The sequence below is a fragment of the Gambusia affinis genome, linkage group LG05 (genome assembly GCF_019740435.1).
Source record: "Gambusia affinis linkage group LG05, SWU_Gaff_1.0, whole genome shotgun sequence".
NCBI classification, from domain to species: domain Eukaryota; kingdom Metazoa; phylum Chordata; class Actinopteri; order Cyprinodontiformes; family Poeciliidae; genus Gambusia; species Gambusia affinis.
The window spans coordinates 26,318,620-26,340,510 of NC_057872.1; the positions used below are offsets into that span (position 1 = coordinate 26,318,620).

At 35.7% G+C, this 21,891-nt stretch overlaps 2 protein-coding genes across 3 annotated transcripts in view; both read right to left on the minus strand.

Moving 5' to 3' along the window:
* Window positions 1–309: 309 nt before the first annotated feature.
* fabp10a (fatty acid binding protein 10a, liver basic) lies at window positions 310–1,685 on the minus strand. The gene is made up of 4 exons (XM_044118092.1): window positions 1,111–1,685; window positions 815–987; window positions 537–626; window positions 310–416 (listed from the first exon to the last, which is right to left on the minus strand). The coding sequence occupies exons 1-4, from the start codon at window positions 1,175–1,177 to the stop codon at window positions 366–368; spliced, it is 381 nt and encodes a 126-aa protein (XP_043974027.1). The 5' UTR covers window positions 1,178–1,685; the 3' UTR covers window positions 310–365.
* Window positions 1,686–1,826: 141 nt separating this feature from the next.
* myom3 (myomesin 3) overlaps window positions 1,827–21,891 on the minus strand; it is a 70,086-nt gene continuing 50,021 nt past the window's right edge. For both annotated transcript variants that reach the window (XM_044118083.1, XM_044118084.1), the window contains exons 19-37: window positions 19,128–19,254; window positions 12,932–13,113; window positions 12,612–12,726; window positions 11,964–12,120; window positions 11,563–11,669; window positions 11,328–11,372; window positions 11,042–11,178; window positions 8,856–9,000; window positions 8,238–8,297; window positions 7,489–7,556; window positions 6,806–6,916; window positions 6,472–6,559; window positions 6,307–6,345; window positions 6,008–6,113; window positions 4,073–4,236; window positions 3,930–3,966; window positions 3,727–3,749; window positions 3,584–3,639; window positions 1,827–3,493 (exon numbers count right to left, since the gene is read on the minus strand). In XM_044118083.1, coding sequence (XP_043974018.1) covers window positions 3,224–3,493; window positions 3,584–3,639; window positions 3,727–3,749; window positions 3,930–3,966; window positions 4,073–4,236; window positions 6,008–6,113; window positions 6,307–6,345; window positions 6,472–6,559; window positions 6,806–6,916; window positions 7,489–7,556; window positions 8,238–8,297; window positions 8,856–9,000; window positions 11,042–11,178; window positions 11,328–11,372; window positions 11,563–11,669; window positions 11,964–12,120; window positions 12,612–12,726; window positions 12,932–13,113; window positions 19,128–19,254 — 2,037 coding nt within the window. In that variant the 3' untranslated portion in view covers window positions 1,827–3,223. The remainder of the gene's footprint in view (window positions 3,494–3,583; window positions 3,640–3,726; window positions 3,750–3,929; window positions 3,967–4,072; window positions 4,237–6,007; window positions 6,114–6,306; window positions 6,346–6,471; window positions 6,560–6,805; window positions 6,917–7,488; window positions 7,557–8,237; window positions 8,298–8,855; window positions 9,001–11,041; window positions 11,179–11,327; window positions 11,373–11,562; window positions 11,670–11,963; window positions 12,121–12,611; window positions 12,727–12,931; window positions 13,114–19,127; window positions 19,255–21,891) is intronic.

Consider the following 21,891-nt stretch of genomic DNA (forward strand, 5'->3'; position numbering starts at 1 on the left):
GCCTGCCTGATCCGCCTCAGGCTTATTGTTGTGATTGCAATTGAACATATACTAATAATTTCCTGAAGGGGGTGATATTGTGTTATTTTATATAGTCCAAAAATAGTTATGATTTAATTTATAAAAACAATTAAAAACTAAAACAAGTGTGTTAACGTTTTCTTTCCCGCAACCACTGAAAAACCGAAAGGAGGGCTACTGAGAACTTCACTTAGTCATTTTAAGTGAAGAAAAGCGTTTTTCTGCATTACTCTAATACAAGGGAAGAATAAGATCAATGTGAACATGACACAATACAAACCACACGAATTATGCAAACTTATTTTTTTATTTAAATAGACATTGTATCTTTGTCACTGTCAGGTTTAAATCTTTCTGCTCTTCCTGACAAGAGTCGTCGAGCCCACAGTCAGAGTCTAAAAAAGACAGAACAAGACATCTTTTAAAGCTTATAATCAAACAGTCTGGAAACTTATTGTGCATTTATCTTTCAGAAATACGTGTTTCTGCAAGACTAAAATCTGGATGCACCATACCTCAACCATCTCTCCTCCTTTGAGCTCTTGTGTGTGGTTGAATTTGCCAGTTTTGCAGACTAGTTTTCCTCCCTCCATATTGACAATGCACTGAGGAGGGGTGAAAAGACAGATTTCAGCACCAGCAATCAGGCAAATAACAGAGGCTAAATAACAATAATATGAGATAACATTTCATTATAAGGAATATTTTTGAAGATGTGTTGCAGACATGTAGAATGCTTATAGAAGACCTATATTATTTGTCTCTGTATAAACAATAAACAAAAGTTAGCAACCTTCAGCTTCTTGCCATCCATGGTGTTAATTTCAGCCTCTTTCCCGATGGTGAAGGAGTTTGTCACAGTCTTTCCAGGTGTCTTGGAGGTGATGACAAAGTCATTGCCTGTTTGCTTAATCTCAGTAATTGGTTTGATGTCTTTGGCCATCTTGATGATATCTTCTGGGAGTTCTGTTGAGTAGAAGAGATTTGGTGATATTCTATGCAACATTAGACATGAATTACAACCATCTGCAATGCAAAGTTGTGTTGGCCTGTGTTGATAAGAGTAGAATGTGTGAATACTTTTCTTACCCATGGCTCTGAGGAAATCTTCGTAGTTTTCCTGGGAGTACACCTGCCATGTTCCATTGAAGTCCATGTCTTCTAGAGAGTCTGAGGTCTCCTTCACCAAAATATTTGGAAGCTGAGACAGCTGTGTGAAGCTCAACACAATGTGAAGAAAATGAATGCGAATTTGCTTCTTTTTATACCAAAAGGCAAAGGCTCCACAGTGCAATGCCGAGTGAGTAACAAAGTCCTTTGAGGATTGTTTGAACAACCCAGAGTGCAGTTACTCTTTTACGTTTAAGCTTCAGCCTCAGCCAAGGAAAATTTTAAATCAAAACTTAAGGTAAAGTACAACATATCATCTGCAAATTTAGTTTTCAAAACATTCACTCTATGTATGCACTGTTCACAATCATTTATAATAAAGAGAAGGTGCAAACAGAGCATAGATAATAAAAAATAGAATTTTACTATTGCTTGTGCTTTACTCCTGTTTAACATTGTATAAAATTGACAAGATTAGCAGATCATTTTAGACTTAGTTTTTCATGCAACATTAAAGTTGTTCCATTCACCTCTGCAGCTTCTCCTCAGTGTATCGCTGAATCTCCAAATATGGATCTTACCTGACCTCATGTGGCACCAATTAGGGTTATTGACACTGAGTACTTTGCTTTTAAACTCAAAGACCATAGCAGTTGCAAAATTGAACAAACTAACCTACTGTCAATTTTTAGTAGCTACATTTTTGATTATAAAGTTTGCTACATTGGTTTTGTGTGGATAAAATAAATGCAGCAAAAATAATAAGTTAGAAATAGCTTTATTGACAATAAAACGGGCAAACAATACATCTGTTTTTCTAAAAACTCCACAGCCAAAATCTATCTTTTGTTGGGACGCTTATCCAGGTTTGCAGTCACACACATTCGCAAGTACTTTTGACACACATAGCATGTTTCATTTTTGGACAGAAGGCTTTGTTTGAGAAATGAAGCTTGAGATTGCATGTTTCGTTTTCAAACAAAGAGCTTTTCGTAAAAGTGAAACTTAAGTTGACGCCATGATATCAAGTTACTTCTCAACAGATATTCCTTAGCTGACGTAGTTCATCAGACGACCAATAAGGCGTGTCTTAGATTTAAGGAATGGATGCTGTTTAATCCCGGTGTATTCACGTCACAATAAATTAACCTGTGAGGGTAAGCATCTCTCTTTTTAGCGCTAAAAGGAATAAAAGAAGTAAAGTCTAATTACTTGTGTTTGGCTGACTTCCTGTTCGTGTGCTCACATGGTTTTGGTCCGTCCCAGTGATTTTTTAAATCACAATTTATACTGAAAGGCTGTTCATATTAAAATTACAGAAGCGTTATAAAAATCTAGTATTCTAGATTGATCTAGTATAGATCTAGTATTTACTTTAGAAAAATAAACCAGCTCAGAAAGGTTTTATGTTTGTATTTAATCTGTATTAGCATCTTGTAAACAACCACAATGATACAATTATTTTTGTAACCTAACCTGATCTTTAATCTAGCTCAAATAAACATGCAAAAATAATAGCAAACACACAGACAAACAAAAATAATAAATCCATCATTTTGAGTGGCAAGTATTATATGAGCTATGCTAACTTCAGTTCTCAAAAGTGGAGTTTGTAGCACTAAGCTAAGAAAAATGTATTAGCTACTTCATGTTTTGCACCCCATGAAGTTTTACTGCAATTCTACTTTATAGACCAACACAATGTAGAAAAAATGGGTTTCACAATCTAAAAAAAAAATTTAATTAATATTTGGCCCCAGACTGTACTACATGAAGATTAACCAATTGCCTTTAGAAGTCCATTGTCAACGCTTGAAAACCGATGTCTGCAGATGGCTTTATTGAGCCTGACTAAGATAATTTGCATTAAACTTGAATGTGCAAATCTTACATAAACTAAGACATTTGTAACTTTAATTGCAGCAAAAATGTATTTTATAAGGTATTTATCCAGCTATGCTCATAAAACAATTTGTAAAAAAATTTAAAAATTTTGTTTCATTTTCTTCCCACATCACCATGATTTCCTACTTTCTGTTGGTGTATAAAATAAAAATATCTGATTGGGTAAAACTGCGGCCAGTTTGCAAGTTTAATTCATCTCTACGGCATTAGCTGGAGGTTTGTCACCCTTCTTGTACACACTCAAGGTCACATTGACAGTTTCAGAGCCATACTGGTTGCGCACAAAGATACTATACTTTCCAGAATCTTCTGTGGTAACCTTGTTGACAGTGATAGAGGTGCGCTTGGACTCCTTAGTAATGGTAAACTGAGTCTGATCAAGGATTTCTCTATCATTGCGTAGCCAGAAGATCTCAGGAGCTGGGTCGCCATCAATGAAGCATGTCAGACACAGAGACTGAGAAGATATCGCAACAAAAATGGTTGGCAATAGAGAATGTCTAAGGTATTTGTAATTTATAATTATTTATAATTTCTGACGTTTTACCTTGTCCTCCATGATGGCTACAACATCTGGAAGCCCTTTTACCACTTTGGCGCGATCTAAAGATCAACAGGGAATACCCAAAGAAAAATCATTTAAGCTCAAATAAAAACAAAAACTTAGGGTGTGAGGGGCATGGGACTTACTTTTCTCAGCAATGGCCAGTTGCCTAAGGGATGAAATTAGACAATCAGCTTAAGCTTACACTGCATTGTACCAATTTCAAACAAGCTAACTCCGCATTTGTTTTTTATTTTTTTTGGTAACTTGTTTATTCAGACTCATTCGTGTTTCCTGTCACTGACACAGCAAAACGTTCAAACTTCTTTCCTTGAATCAATGCACTTACTTTAACCGTTGGTGTTCCAGCAAGGCTTCAGAAAATGCTGTTGAAAGATACAAGAAGATTAGATTAACAACATTGACAATCTAATTTCTGCGCCTTAGATTTTTTTATTTGTATAGAATTTTTGTTTTAAATCAGAGCCTTACCTTCTGTGGATAGTTCATAAAGCCGTTTGTGTGTCTCTTTTCCATCAAACATCTCCAAGATGTATTCACCTTTGTCATTCTCTGTTGGGTTTAAGATTTCAATCCAGACTTTCTGCATACTGCTGCCTGGCTTTGTCCTGGTCTCTTGATCAATTTTTCTCCCCCTAAAAGCATAGGATGAAGCACAGACTTACTGTTTTTATATACATATATATATATTACCACTACAATATACAAATTATTCTCTTCAGTCACTTTATTAGTTACACTAGTACCAATTTAGAGCCTCTTTTACTTCCAGAACTGCCTAATTATTCATAACATACATTAAACAAGGTGTATGAAGATATTTTGTCCCATGACATGATGGGATCACAGTTACGGCAGATTTTTTTAGCTGCACATCAATGATGTGAATTTCCTATTCCACCAAATCCAAAGATGGTCTATTAAACTGAGATCTATATGATATAAACTTTATAAGACTGCATGAAGACAACAGAATATTACTTTGTGGTTACAAAGGCACAAACAAGGTCAACATGGCGTTAGGTTCTCAATTGGTACAAAAAGGCACAAAATGTGCCAAGAAAACTTTTCCCAGAATGCTACACAGTTACACAGTGACATCCTGCCTGTTTTTTAAAGACAGGACAGATCTATGCGTCCATACTTTTTATGCCAAATTCTGGCATTACTATCTGCACTACACAGCTAAAAAGAAAACTCTTTTCACCAGACAATGTTTCAAAAATATGCATAATGTAAATCTATGCAAACTGTAGCCTAAGCTTAACGTTCCTATGTGACAGGACTGACATTCACTTCTACTGCTGCAGCCCAATTAGTTCCTGCTTTAAAATGTTCAGCATTCAGAAATGGCATTCTGCCTACCTTGTTAGTATCAAGCTATTTGTGTCAGTGCTGCCTTTGTGACATCTTCAACCAGTCTTCCGATTCTTCTCTGATCTCTGACATCAACAAGACACTTGCATGAGTATTTTTTTAAATACTCAGACCAGCTCGTCTCACACATGCCACATTTAAAGTAACCTAAATCTCATCTATATGCCGAAATGCAATATGTTTTTAATAATAAGGATTTTTGAAGCTTCGGTAAATGAAAAACTCAAATTCAATCCATGAGTGTTAAACCTCCTAAATTCTTCCAGCAGGTGGTGCTATAGCCCCTTTAAGAAACAATTTTTAACCTGTCAAACCAAAACCATGTGAAAACCATGTTCTGAAACTAAACTAATCTAAGAGATCCTTTTATTTCATTTTGCTTAAAAAACTGTAATCATAATTGTAAAAATTAGAAGAAAAAAAAGACATCTAACTGAGAAGCTTTCTTTGAAAAGTAATTTTATTTTGCTGGCAGCAGGATGAACCTGGTGTTTCATATTGGCATGTGTGTATGGCATCAATTTAAGTAAATTTTTTATATAATTAGTGGGTGAAATGTAATATACACTAACTCTAATGAAAAGGTGGTTGGTGGTCCAACCAGGATTATGCCAGAAGCTTGTTTGTAACCACAAAATAAATGTGAATGAGGTCCAGCTTGCAAAATTACCATGTTTCTTTGGATGTGTGAAATATTATTAAATTATAGTACATCATTTAAACTATTAGAAATATTTAAATCGAGAATGTGTACTCAAAGTTAATTTTACCCGCTGTACTGAAATGGTATGTATAATTTTGATTTTTGCAAAGTAGAAGAAAATCCTCAAATTCAATTTACTGAAATTATACATTATATAATCACTTCTTCCTGGAAAACAGTGGTTCAGATAAATTATCTAACTTAATCTAATATTCATGTTTATGATAAATGTTTGACAAAAAAAATCTCTGATTAGAATTGTACTAATCCAGACCTGGAAAACACACAGAATGTTGGTCAGAAAGATGCTCTGTACTCAGACTTACTTGAAGTACCAGCTGGTCTTCAGGAAGCTAATGTAGTATCTGAGGCTGGAATAGATCCTGAAACCTTCAGCAGTGCTCTCAATCCGCAGCGGGCCAGCTGACAATGCTGCAGTCAGAACTCTTGATTACTTATTTATTGGCACGTTTGTGTGTGTTTTGATTTGTGAGGTTGAAAATATAGCTTTTTGTCTTGCACAATAAATGTAATGAAGGGAGCAGAGCGAATATAGCATAGTTAATTAAAAAGGTATGCCTGTGTAATAACACAGGACACTTCATATCAAATGTGTCTAACTCACCGCATTGTTCACTCAGCTGCTGGAGAAGCTTGTCATACTCTGTAGACAAACAAAATGCATCTTCAGAGAGCTTGTTGTACCAGAACTTGATTACTTATAATTCTAATTGCTTCGTTTCCACTACGGATGGAAGAAGAGTGTTTGTGTAATGAGGTTTCGTCAAACCATTGTCTAGTAACTCCAAGGTGCTGACATCCTCTCCTCGGCTGTCTGACACCACAGCTCTGTATGAACCGGCCTCTTTCTTCGTCACCTAAAAGAAGTTAATTTGAAATCCATAATTTAATATATTTGTAGAAAATCAAAATAATTAATATAATATTTAACTTCAGCTCAAGTTAACTTTAAAACTGATACACTGATTTATAGAATCTGTCTAGACTTTATCCTTTAATTATCAACTGTGAGTCACTATCATGTTGCTTCTCTGTGTCAGCTACAGTTTATGAGTGTAATTTCTAATACAGAGAGACAGGAGAGATTACTCTTTTTCCATTACCTGTGAGATTGAGAGCAAGATAATTCCAGTTGCCTGATCATAAGAAAGGTCTTTAATTTCCAGTCCATCCTTAAACCACTTGAAGGAAGTGTCCTTATTCGTGTTTGTCACCTGTTAGCAAGGAGATACCAATCATGTTATGGGAAAATAAAGTATCCTTCTTTTTATTTATTTTTTTTTAAATAATGCCAAGATTTTCTCATTTATTACTGTAAAACTGTTTCTAAACCAACCTGGTACCATGTGCATAACTAACACTGCCCTATACCTATGAACTGCTGGTGATACACTTGGCAGCAACAAGTGTAACAACAAAGAAACTTCTACATTTTAAGCTATTTTTCTTTTATTCGGATCATGAACTTAATCTTGACTTGGTGGATTTTCTTTCATTAGGGTATTCAAAAACAAAGGAATTTTTCTGATCTTTAGTAAAAATATGCTGCTGTTTTTCTTCATCTTTTTTTAAAAGCATTATTTCAAGATCAGACATTATTCAAAGAGTGAGAATAATAGTCTAACTTGCCTAAAATATTCTAAATATGGTAAATAATAAAATACAGAATAATTTCTAATTGCCATTGGTATTTGTACTAAAATAGCAAAATTTTCTCTCTTACAATGATCTTAGCAGCACTGTCTCACTACCATCAAGAATTTTCACACATGAGATATAAAAGTACCTTGCATTGTATAATCAATTCACAATCCTTATTCACACTCCATGTCAAAAATTCCTGGAAATAAGGTCCTTGGAAGAGAAGGAACAAATTATTTTGAGCCACAATAAACATATAAAAACACAAATTTATAATGACTAAGTTAAATTATACTAGAATGATCTATCAAAGCACTAACAGCAAAAAGAGAAATTATCTATGCTTCTATGCTATCACTTTTTAAATCATGTATACAGCCATGAATACATGGAAGTATTCTAGCTGTGTTGAACAAAAATAGCATCTGTACACTTTGAGTATAACTCAGATTTATAATAGTAAAAAAAAAAAATTGTGTGAGATTCTTGCACAAGTGTCCACTAGGACATTGGCCTCTGTGCATACACAACAAATGGAGATGAAAGGAGATTAAAACCAGCAGTTCAGAAGCACAGATTTCAAAACTCTAAATCTTTTATTCCAGAAACACATGAATATTTGCCTTTTGGCTAACTCTATCACATTTACTTTTCTCTTTTGTTAATGTTCCCTCTTCTTGTTAAAATGTGTTTTTGACATCCAGGTTTCAATAATATTTACATGGGACAAAATCATATGTATAATAATCCAACTATACATAAAAATCTTTCCCTGGCCATGTGTTCTTTTATATTTGTTCACTGTTGATTCAAGCAATGTGTAATCAACCTTAAGTAAGGAATAATCAAGATTTATTAATTTACTGTCAGTTTTACTTTCTAAGAATGTCTTACCAGTCTTCCTCTGAATGTCCCTTCGATTCCAGTCAGCCTGAGCCAGTATCTCACGAAACTCTAATAAGATACAATAGACCAGACTGTAAAACTGTGCCTTGCTGTATTCATACATTGATTATATTCACCTTGGTCTTATTACCATCATATACATTAACAGTTTTCTTTTTTACATTTTAAGTAACAGACTAAGTCAGTGAAGTGTTTGAAAAAGATGTCATTTTCAACCTACTTCAAAATCCTGCACTCTTTTGTACTGATTTATCACAAAAAATCCCAATGAAATACATTTTAAAAATTGCTGTTGGAATGTGAGAGACTTAAAGTTAGAGAAGTATGACTACAAACTTTAAAAGCAAGCAGAGGTTCAATTAAAACAGAAAGCATATACAGAAAAAAATCGGTTTAAAATATTTTCTGATTTTGCAGAGCTGTTCATTTTTATCTAAGAGTAGAATCTTTTAAATTCAGCAATGTTTTTCTGAGCAGTTTTTCCCTTTTCATTCCTTTTTTTTTAACTAACTTGGGACTGGAATTAATAAATCAGAGTTGGTATTTCCCAGTAATACATAACAGGCAAAATGACTAACTATGTGGTTGGGTGAATTCGTGACTCACTTTGATCCACAAAGACCAAAGTGCATTGGTTCTTGGCACGGCCGTCCCTCAGCTGAGCGGTGTACGAGCCTTCGTCCTCCTGAGAGAGCTGATCAAACAGTATCTCCACCAGACCTTTGGCCTTGTCGAAGTTTATCTTACGGCGCTGCAGAAAAACAAACAAATGTCACTGCAGGCAACATTCATCAGCTCATAATCAGGCAGCTCGTCCCCCAAGCGGTTTGGTATCCTCTCTAAAGATGGCTCCTTGCACAAAGAGAATGGATCATGAATTAGAGTGCAAAGGGTCTGGAGTAACATCTGCGCTCTGATGATAAAATATTTCTGTTCTCTAAAAAATGCAAACACACTAACAAGCAGCGACACAGAGGGAACAGACCTCGAGCTCATTTTCATAGCTTTTATGTTCATCAAGTTAAGTGTATGCCTTGCATGTTGATAGGTCTCAGTTGGTGGAAGTGATTTGTGATGTATGGCAAGCCCAAGGGCCCTAATCAGTTAAATGGCTTCTGCATTTGCAAACCTCAGCTGTGATCATTTAGAAATAATGTATAATCAGTACTGTTCAGACGGAGCCCTCATATTGGGAAGTAATGGAATAAAATGGAAGTCACTGAATGTAAAGCAGTGACAACCAAGAGACACAATAAACATTCTGGGTTGTGTTCATTGTTCTTCCAGCGGAGAACGCTGTTTAATAACACGGACGGAACAGTGGCAATGATTATTTTCAGCTTGTTGTCATAACGTACATATATGCTAAATATGTTTACATTCAGCTGATGTTCACTGATGATTACACTGCTGCTGTCTTTGGTTATCCAGATTCTTTTTCTTTTTTTATATACCAAGTGAAACCATCCATCTTTCTTCAAAATATGATTAGTTTGTAACAAGGTGAGATTAGTAACCTTTGGGACTGGAATTCTAAAAGCTTCCTCTTTACAGAGCTCAGAGCCATGTGAGGTTATGTCAGACATTTGCATCTTTGTGCAAAAGTTTTAAGCTAGACCATAATTTCTTTATGATCACAGCTGAAAACTCAAGACTTTAGTTTAATCTTCCAAAGTACAGGGTTTCAAATTGACTGTGACTGCTTTTAACCTTATTTAATGTGCATGTAGCACATAAATATAACGTTGAAAGTTTGAGTCTCTCTCTAGCAACTAACCAAGTGTGACATGTTTTTTTTCAGATGTGAGTGCTATCTCTATCTTCACCTTAGGCGGTATTCTCGTCTTCCTCACTTAATTAAATTAACTGAGCTTCCAGACCTCTCTGCTGCTGTACTCACCTGTTCTTCATCTTTGCTGACAGCATCTACTTCCTTCTTTGCAGGATGTTTATTAGAGCACTAATTACTGTTTGGGCTCAAGCTGACTTGTTAGGAAGACAGATGCACACATAAACTCATTGATAATACAGAAACCAAGAAACTCTTTCAAGCTTGTGTGTGACTTTTCTTGTATTTAAAACTTGAAGACAAAGCAGATAACACTTAAATCTGATCACAGGCTTCTGTAATATAAATGTTTTTACAATAATATTGCTATTTAGAAACTATCATACAATGTGGGAATCTGGACTAAAATGTTTTTCTAAGTCCCTGACTTTTAATCCTGAATACGTTATATTATTTTATTAATAATATAAACATTAAATGATAGAGGGAGAAAAAAACATACAAGATATTTAAATCAGCTTTTCCTCACGTGGCCATTTGCCATTGTCATGCCTTTGCAACATTCTTTTTCACATGGCTTCACAAAAATCTATTTGAAGTGATTTTCCATAATCTGCTTATATGTGTTTCTCTGACTCCCATAAATAATATCAACTAGAAGGAGATCACAGTGTTGTTTTGTTGTGATCAGAGACCCACATTTTTTAAGTATTGACTGATCCAACCTGGTTTCATAAATTGAATAGGAATAATACAGTATGTAACACAAATATTTTCTAGAACATAAGTACAAAGTGACTTGTTTATGGGAACAAAATGGATGCAACATTTAGGTAGAAACAAAGGGCATAAATTGGCAAAGACGTAAAGTAACCTGTAGCTCTTTGTCAGTATGTCAGCTCACAGCTCAGTTTAATAGGCAGGAACCTTTGGATCCAACAATCCAAGCAAAGCACTTGCAGCTCATCATCTGATAAGATATCTGTAAACTGAGGAAACCTACTGGAGAGGTGGAGATTTCCCGGTCGTTAAAAACAAGACGGAGTTCAGCAGAGTTACTCAGACTCTCAGTTTGAAGCCAAAGGCGCACACTGCCTTTCTCAGACACCTCCACTTGCCAAGTTGACTTCAGTGTAATCACTGCAGAGTGAAATTAAAGACAGATCAGGTCAGATCGTAAAACTTATAAAACAGCATTAAACCTGCATACTGTAAATAATATGCAGCAAGATAACAGATTATTGAGGTTTGGATTTTCAGCAGCTCTGCACCTCAGTGATGATACGTACATGGGTTTCTGACCTGCCAGCTGAGATCTTTGAGACGTTCAAGGTCTAAAAATAAAAGCAGACAAAAGAATATATAGAAGAAGAAGGTTTGATCATTTTTAAAAGAAACATAAAACAGAACAGTAAAGTGTGTGTCTCTGGTAATATTGTAGAGGAATAGATAAAGGCAAAGTCTCAGCAGAAACGATAATTAACTCCTAAAATCAGACTCTGGTTACTGGTGTTCGGGAAGTACCTTCAGCTGTAAAATCATAGCTGGATGAGAGCTGAGGGCTATCACTCATCTCCACAGTGTACAGACCCAGATCTTCCTCAGATGGGTCTGTAAAGGTAACAACTGACCTGATAGACAAACAATAAAGTAAAAAGACAAATACGTAGACTCAGCTTTGTGTTCTTGAGTCTGTAGCAAGGTCTGCTGTCAGACTTTGTGCTAAAACTCCTTTCTACCAAGGGAGCAGTTATTCTTCAAAATGAAAACTCTGAACCAGTTCAAAACCAAAATTTTATCGATAAAAAATACACCTAAAATGCAACTTAATACTTAATATAACTAATGTGTCATGATTAATTAAGTAGTAACTGAATGGAACCTAACTCAAAACAAACAGAACAAGTTACTTGTTGTATTTTTACCTGTTCTTTGTGGTTTCTGCTTTCGTTCTCTGAGAATCGATGGGTTCTGAGTAATTTTTGCTCCAGATAAACTCGCTATCGTCGTTCATCTCAACAGCCTCATAGCCCAAAAATATAAACCCATCGTCATCCACACCAATCTTAATCTCTTTGGTTCCTGAAAAATTCATAACAGCTGTGAAAACTACGCATGGACTGGTTAGTGTATCAAAGCTTAACAAGGTTTTAGGAAATGTTCTAAAGAACTTAATTTTTTTAAAGACATAATACTGCTATAGATGAAACTCTTAACACTTTCTCTGCTCTTTCAAAAACAACAGTCATCTTTTTCAAAACATTTCTAGTTGCCAAAAAATTAGCATAAAATACATTTGGCAAGTTTCTATAAAAGGCCTGTTTATTGTTAAACAGAAAAATTTTATATTTCAGGGAAATGTGCTTTTCCTCTGTCTCCTGGAAAGTTAGATTTAGTTTTAAATTACAATCTAATCATTTCTTGATTTTATTTAACAGGCAAGTAATACATGCTATTCAAGATCCTCTTCCGTATTCTTATCCATAGACAAATTTGGCCTGATTAGGCTCATAAACCATTGACAGCACAGGTTTATAGAAAATTCTATTCTAATATCAGTCCAGTAAACTGACCTGGTTGGGTCTGAACTGTGACCGGATCAGAGGGCAGGGAAGCACGACCAACTCCTGCATTATTAACAGCCGACACACGGAAGCAGTAGGTGTGACCTGTCTGCAGACCTGTCACCTAGATGCCACAGGGAGCAGATTCATTGTTTACAACTCACTGAAATAATTCAATTAATGATTTAAATCTTAATGCTGCAGACATAGACATGAGCAGTTTATTCCGACTGGGTTATGCAATAATAATACACACTTCTATTTAATATACTTTGAAGTTAAATCTGATCCAGGTGCCTTTGGTAAACATGTTTTTTTGCGCCCCTCACCTTGTAATGAGTTTCAGAAACAGGTTTGGCAGTCAGAATCGTCCAGTTGTCTGACTGGTTTCCCTGGCTCATTTCCAGCATGTAGCCACTGACCGGACTTTGACCCTCATAGAGCGGAGACGCCCATTGGAGCACCAGGGAGTCGTCTCTCACTTCCCTGAACTCCAGGTCATACGGGCAACCTGAGGACCACAGAACTGGAATAGCAACACACAGGAAACATCTGCAAGCCTCAAATAAATTGGGAATATGAGTCAAGTTGAAAATAAGATCATAGATTCCTAATCTACCCAGATTGACTTCGATGCCGCACATGGTAGTCAATTTGCAGATTGATTTTTAGCCATTTTAAAATTATTTATGTTATAGAGGAAAGCCCATTTGCCAAGATTAATGAGCTGCTCATTTTACCGAGCCTGTCTCCATTTCCTATATTAATGGTACAAAATACAGAACTGAGCAAGGCAAATGTCTTTTCCACTCACTTTCCATATACTTCTAAAGATCGGGTGAATTAGCATGTGGTCAGGAATGTTTATACTCATAATAAGTATAATGAAAAATTGTAATTTTACATATAAATAAAGGAAACAAGATCTCCTCAAATCCCAAGATTTATCATATCTAGTTATGTTTGCGATATGAGAAATGTGAGCCTATCGAGATCATTCAATTATGTTAATTCAAAGACAACTTTTTTAAAAAGTCAAAAACTTTTTTTACAGTTCTTAAATGCACTGTAACAGTGCATTTATGAACTGCACTCTTACAGTGCAGTTCTTAAATGCCAATAGTGCCCTGCAGAGAAAAACAAATATCTATAGTTTAACTAACTAAAACCGCTTTGAAGTCTTCCCAGATGCAAAACAGTGATGTCGCATAATCTCTCGTGATCCCCTGATCTCGCTAGACCCTCTTCGAAGGGAAATGAATCTGACTAAATTGAATCACGTTATCTCAACTTGAATACGTTATTCAAGCTGAGACAAAAAACGATTGTCTCGCGTGGTCTTGTGTGATATCCTGTGATATCCTGTGATTTCGCATGATCTCGCGTGAACTCGCGTGATATCCCGTGATCTCACTCGTTATCAACAGCACAAGATCAGTCTAACTATAATGAATCATGTTATCTCAACATGATTAAATTTCATAAACGTGAATTTGTTGAATTTCTTGTTTATCCAACATGATTGTATCACGTTTTTGTTTGAAACATGAAATTATTTAGTTAAAAGTACATTATATTCTTTTGTTAATGTGATAACCCCCTAAGTTCATTTTTTACAGTGTGTGAGGAGAAACAAGAGCTGTGTCTACTGCTTTCAAACTTAATCTTTTACAAAAATCCAAATTAAAGATGTAACAGTTGCAGCCCATATGTGATTTCCCAGACAACCCTGAATGCATCACTTACTCTCCCTGTAATTGCCTGATTGTCTGCTTCTGTCCTACTGCTTATAAAACTCATCTGTTTCCTCTTGGCCTCTGCCAAATCGGCTGCAGCCCTGTCTCAGCTTTCCAGCACAAGTTCAAGCAATTACCCTGATATCTGTGATTCTGCCCTGGACTGTTTTGTTGACCCTTCTTCTGCCTTTCCCCTGTTGGAGATAGTGAGTTGAATTTTTGTTATTGCATCATTTTGGTGATTGAACTCTGCTCTCCTTCCAAGTAGTGATTTCTACATTCTGGACTTTGATTTGGTCTTTGGACTAAATTGGACCATCAGAGTTCAGAAATAAGGAACTGGGCATTGGGACCTTTCCTCTACCCTGCTTGCCTGCTCTTTTACTAAAAGTTCTTCAAACAACAAGGATTTTCTGCTTTACCAAAATTGAAGGTACTGCAAAACCCAACAATATGGGTTTGAAAACATTACTCCTCCTTGGAAATCTCTGACTGAAAGTAAGGGTCTGAATTATTTAGGTAATCCACAGAGAATGCTGTTTGGTAATGCTACAAACAGTAATAATTTTAAGATAAAGAAATTTCAACTCTATGATTGTTTTTGCCTCAGTTCTTATGGCGAAAATGAAATCATCCAAACTCTGTCTGTATATCTGAAAAGAAAAGAGATCTATACTTTGTTTAAATGGGGGAGGGTATTATTGTATTTTCCAAGAACAGAGAACATTATTTTATAGCACAATCAAGTTGGTTCACTGTTTTACCTTTAGTTATAAAAATAACATAAAATACTTTTTTTTTCTCCCCACCAGGGGGTCTTTTGTGGGCTCTAGTGTCCCTTATATGACAGTAGGCTGACAGGAAAGGGGAAGTGAGAGAGGGCAAGACATGTGGCAAATGTCGCCGGGTCCGGGAATCGAACCCGTGACGGCCGCGTCAAGGACTCAAGGCCTCCAAATTTGGGTCGCGCCATCCCCTACGCCACCACAGCATGCCCAACTTAAAAGACTTTTTTGACTTTGCATGATGGCTGTATCTGAAGCTTTGAAAATGGCCTCTGTCTCTTTAAGAAAATCCTTCCCTTTCCAACACTCCCCCTTAATCAGTCATCCTTTTCTGGCTTAATTTGTTCTCTGTGCAATCTATTTTTCAAGCTAAAAGTAACTGAATCGTGTTTAACATCAAATAATGTTTACAAATGAGGGTATAACAATGCAGTTAATGTCAAAGGTAGCAAAGGTCCAGTAAAAAGGGGGTCGGACCCATCAGACTCTGTCAGATGGGTTTGTCATTTTCAACTCACACATTGGTTTCCCTCCCTACCTTTACTTGTAGTAGAGGAGTTAAAGTATCTTGATGTTCTGATCATCAGTAAGATGGAGCAAGACCTGGATTGACAGATTATGTGGGTAATGTAGTAATGTGGGCTCTGCTCTGATCTGTTTTGGTGAAGAAAGTACTGAGCCTAAAGGGAAGCTTTTGATTTATCGATCAGACTTATGTTCCAATCCTCGCCTACAGTGACAAGATACAGATCATGATCCAAGGACCAAGGTCATGCAAGAGACTGAAATAGGTTCCTTCCAAAGACTTGCCAGGAACAGATTTAAAGATGTAGGGAGCCTAAAGTAAAGTTTCTGATCATTATTATCAGCTAAGCATTTAGATATAAACAGCCAATTAAAAACTGAGGAATCTTAATCACTTGGGTCCTAGTTGCTATTCTTTGATGACATGCTACAGGTAAAATTTATCTGCAGAAGATGTCATTTAAAGCCTAATATTTTTTCTTTGGTTTCTACTTTTCTACTTTTTTTTTCATTTTTTTCACAGGACTTGTTTTCATGTTCAAGTGAGAGAATGTGACTGAAAACTGGGAGAAAAGTAGGTAGTGTTCAAGAAAAAAAAAAACGTGAGCAATAGGATTTTATTATTATTATTATGAAAAGGTTGAACCATTTATATTTTTCTGCTTCTGTGTTGAGTGGTTCAGGTAATTGTACAGTATTTTGAAATTACAGTGCATGTTTATGAAAATGAAGCCTGTACCCTTTTAATAGTGTACTATTAGAGTTAAATGATTATTTCTCATTATAAATTTTCCACCAGCAATGATATTCAAGAGCAAATCAAATATGAACCATGCATGGTAAATAGTTAATAGCTAATTCTTACTTAAAGCTGCTATTTCAACCACTTTACTATTCATTTAACCATTGACCTCGGTTATCACTGTGTGCTTTAATGGTACAATAGGCAGGCAGCATATTATTATCCTGGTATTTCAAACTGCCCTGTTTATTTTGCTGCGAGATGACTACATAAACTATTAGAGATGCAGCTTAAATAAAAGTAAAAATGGCAGCAAGTGGAAATGGGTTCTGCAGGTGATGGATGGTGTTTATTTCCATCTCCCCTCTCCTCCGCAGCTAGGGTCGATAAACAGATTGTAGAAACTGCAGGGCAGCAGGGTATTGACGGATGCTCAAATTCCCAAAGCTTTTAGGTAAATGAATCACATGGGAATGGCGGATTTTTAACTGTGGATTTCCTCTTTAATTTAACAATATGTTGTGGCTTTTGTTATCACTTTTGCGTGTGGAAGTTGTGAAATCCAAAACTGGTTTTGTCTGCCAAGTGTTTGTAGCTTTTGAGTATAAAATTGTAGCTAACAGGAAATCCCTTACAAAAAAATCCCATGAAAATCACATGTGATCACATGTGATTACATAATCCACCAAAAAATCACATATTTTCACATGTGATCACATGTGTGAATCACATGTGGAAATGTGTGATTTTCACATGTGATCACATGTGTGAATCACATGTGGAAATGTGTGATTCACATGTGATTTTACCACGAAACATTCCAAAATCACACGTATTCATGTGGTTTCTCATGTGATTCACATCATTCACATGTAAAAAATTGTGTGAACCACATGTGATCACGTGTGATTTTCATGGGATTTTTTTGTAAGGGATGTTCCTCTCCAAGTTTTTTTTTCTAAGTTATATTGATGTTTTGGTAATAAACATTTACTATCTTCCAAAGGTTTTTATTGAGAAACACAACGATTTTATGCAAAGCATCAATATTTACAGGTTACCATGAATGACATCAGCATTTGGGCCAACTTATAATTAATGGTAATCCGTTCTTGGTTGATCATAGCTTAAATAATGACACAATTAGATGTCCTCAATTGAATCAGATTCTAGGATAGAGACTTGAAATTTAAGTGTTTTAATCCTGATCCACTTGTGTAACCATTTTTTATTGTGACACTGTGCTATACTTTGAAAAAAAAAAAAATAGCACCAAATCATTTTTATGTCACTGGGCAAAGTCGAGGGTCAAAGAATCAGATCCCTAAGTGAATTTGATTCTATAACCCTCCTATAAATAATTACCAGTCTCTCTATTTTACTGAAAGTTCTGGAAATTATTGTCAGAATTTAACCTTAAAGATTTCATCACAGTAATTTATGTGTGATTCAGTCTGATAGAAACAGAACAATAATAGCAGCCTTAAGGGTAATGACATAACTGAAGCCTTTCATAAACAACATTGGGCAGGACGTTTCATTTACTTACCAAAGGCATGGCTATAGCAAACACAAATTGTTACCAGTCCTGGCTTCTCTAATTACATTTTGGCTGGTTTGATAATATGTCTTTTGCAAAGAATAAAAAGAAAATAGGCAGATTCACGGCAGTGTTCAACTTTTCTTCTAACTTTTATTTCATAAACTTTATGGCATAAAGGGTCTTAGCTAGAGAAGGTAACTTTAAGCTATTGCTCTGCAGTATAACCTTGGTATTTTCTAGAGTTTTTATCTGTCTTTGATGTTCATCTTCCATAGAAGTGCCTTCTTTGCCGCTCTTTTTCAATCAGAAAGTCTCTGTCAAACTGTGCATGCAAAAGCAACTTACACATGCCAGCTGTCAGTCTCCAGTAAACTCTACACTGGTGGCGACCAGGCCGCTTAGTTGAGTCATCTTTAGGAGACATTCTAGACATTCTTGATCAATCTGGATCTTTCTTCACCACAGTAAATTTACCTGGTTGAGGTCCTTGATTACTCAATAAATGGGTGGAATAGCCTTGCCATTTGTGTTGAGAACAGAAGAAGGATGTACATTTTTAAAGCAACCACTCTGTTCTTCTAATTCAATCATGCTGTCAGTGATGTCTATCAGCTACTCTGTCTTTGATAATCTTTCCCCAGGGCTAATGAGAAAATCACTAAAAGCAGGTAATTTTTGGCTGGGCTAAAACACAGAGCAAATTAGGTTTTAGTGATTAAGTAAATTGTCATTGACTTTCATGAACTTTGCATTGATTCATTTAGTCATTCAGTAGCAACCTTGACTTGATGCAAATTGAAGCCATAAAAACTGAGCCAGGGAAGTTTGCAATAAACAAAAACAGGTTAAAATAGTTAATAGCTAATTCTAACTCAAGGCTGCTATTTCAACCACTTTACTATTCGTTTCACCATTGACCTCAGCTATTGTGTCTTTGTGTATTTTAGCTTATTGTGTCAGGCTACAATATTTTGGCCACAACTAACCAGTATAGAGACATAAAATCTTTTGGTAACACTGCAAACATAAGATTTCTTGATTCACTACAGGCGATTGTTTTTTTATCTGGATTTTTTTTTTTTTTGATCATCTTCAAATAACACTTGTAAGGTTTGCAATTGTTGGATGCAACTGTTAAGCATTCAGATAAACAGAGATGCATTTGCATGGATTTGATGAGAGTTTAGCTTTCACCTGGTTCTGGCATTGTCCACTTCTTGCACAGAAACGCTTCACTGGCATCAGACGGTTTCCCAACGCCAGCTGCGTTGGCAGCAAAGACACGGAACTGGTAGAAATGTCCAGTTTTCAAGTCTGATACCTGCAGACGAACAAAGCTGATAAGGCGTTGAAAGATGCTGATGCATGGGACATTGCATGTAAATCTATAAATATATGTACACACACAGCAAAGGGAGCTTTTTCATAACAGCAGCAGCCACTATCTGAAAGCTGCTATGTCTCACCTGCACCTTTCTTCATTAGGTGCAAATCCTTTCCTGTATGATATATTTAAACTGAACAACAAATCAATCAGATTGATGTACATTCTTATATATTACAAGAATTAAAAAATGGTTACAACATGCCAAATGTTTACCATCAGTAATATATTACCAAAATTAAAGCCATTCTGTCTTAGTGGAGTACTGGAAAAATCTCCATGCATTTGTCAAATCTCAGCTTTCCTGCACAATAATGTTACTTGGAGTTAAAATATTGCCTCCTTTTTATTCCAGCAGATCTCCAATGCTGCAGCCAAACTGCTGACCGGTATAGCTACCCAGGAAATATCACATTCCTCTCACATTAGCCTCTTTACCTTGGATCTCAGTGATTTAGAATGGATTTTGAAATCCTCATTACACTTAGAGGCCTGAATGGTCTTGGTCCATCGTTTCTCAAAGAACTGATTGCTCCCCATTATCCCACTGGATCACATTGTTCCCAGATAACAGGTACACAACTTATCTCAGTGGAAACATTTTTCTTTTAAACAATTTGTTTAATTTGCTCTGACTTTTATTACTCGTCCTTTTTTGTCAAACTTTTCCTTTATTACTTTGATGTTATGAATTTATCTTTAGAAATGCAGTACATTTAAAACAAATCATTTTATTTTTTTCTCATTTGTAATTTTTGTGTGTTTTAAATTCAACTTTGTAAATGGTCATTTTGTTAATTTCAATGAAAAACTCATCTAACATACTTTGCTAATTTTACTCAATTTTACCAAGACATAAATACAAAAATCCAATCAGGGAAATGTTCTCTACTTGTACAACTTCGCTCTGCCTGATTCAAGAATTTAGAAGACTATTTACAAGTTATTAGCTCTACTGGTGCTGAAACATTTTTCTGAGCTCCTGAGACAGTTTTTGCTCGGGGGGGTGGGTGGGATTCAGGCCTATTGATCTGATTATTGATCCTCCTGTTCACAGCCACTTAGACTCTAAGGCCCTTATCGCCTCAGCGAACAGCTGCAAACCTCCACAGCCTTTGCCTATCTCCGAGGAACTAATTGACCACAGCAAAGGGAGCTTTTTCATAACAGCAGCAGCCGCTATCTGAAAGCTGCTATGTCTCACCTGCACCTTTCTTCATTAGGTGCAAATCCTTTCCTGCATGATATATTTAAACTGAACAACAAATCAATCAGATTGATGTACAGTCCAGCATGAGAAAGGCATAGGTAGTGTCTTTAAAATTAAACTTCTGCCACCAGGGGGCAATCAGGCTACATTTGACTGACTGATAGATGAACCTTTGTTCTCTGGAAAGAAACGTTGCCTGTTTGAATACTGCGGCTCTAATAATCAGGTGAAATAATCTTTGTTGCCAATACATATATCTGACAATATATGTATTGACAATATATATATATATATATATGTATATATTTTTTTCCCCCACCTCGAAAGTTTATCAATAGTTTCATTTAAAAAGCCTTGAAGGCTAGAATAAAACATTTGCAAATTACCCACTGAACCATCGACCCAAGTAATAAATCAAAGAATAACCTCAACAAACGTTATTTACAAAGTCCATACTCAATGATGGATTAGTAATAAATTAGTACTTTTTTCTACTACTTTTAAGTGTGCCACTAGAATTTAAAAGGAAGTGTTTTTTACATACCAAGGGATGTGGAGAGTTTACTCTTCTTTTAGCAAAGTATCTTGTCCTTTTAAAATTTTAAAACCTCGTAAAGAATAAATTCCTGCCTTTCAAAGGTACTCGTATTCCTTAAAGTTTTTATGTTACAGCTACCTTCAGTGTACTTTGTCAGATCAACAGAAAATAGTGCATAATTGTGAAGCGTAAATGAACACATAGTAGTTTATTTTTTAACAACTTATATTCTTAAAAGTATGCTGCAAGTCTTTTGATATATAGCTCCGAGTTTATCGTATCTAATATTTTACCCTCTGTAAAATGGCTCAATCTCAGTCAAATTTGACAGTCTCTAAACAAATATTTCCATACATCTGTCCACAGATTCTTGAATAGATTTATGTATGAACTTTAAAGCCATTTAAATACATTAACCTGCTTTCATTTGAAAAAAAGGTTTCAAACTTCAGTCTTCAAAAGACCGTGTCCTTAGACTTAGACTTAGACAGACTTTATTGTCATTTTGTATGCACAGGGTGTATACATAACGAAATTTCGTTGCATACGGCTCAGGACAATGTTTTGAGATTCCAATGAGGTTACTCCAGAATAAATAAAATACAATATAAAATATAAATATAAATATTAAATATAAAGTGCAGGAATGACAGTAAAATATAAGTTATTTAGCTATGTACATGAAGTGAGACCAGTTTTTGAGTGCAGTCCAGTTAAGAGTTCAGCAGTCTGATGGCAAGTGGGAAAAAGCTGCTTCTGAATCTGGTGGACCTGCAACTTTTAGCTAAATTCTCACTTCTCCACACCTGAATAAAATGACCAAATT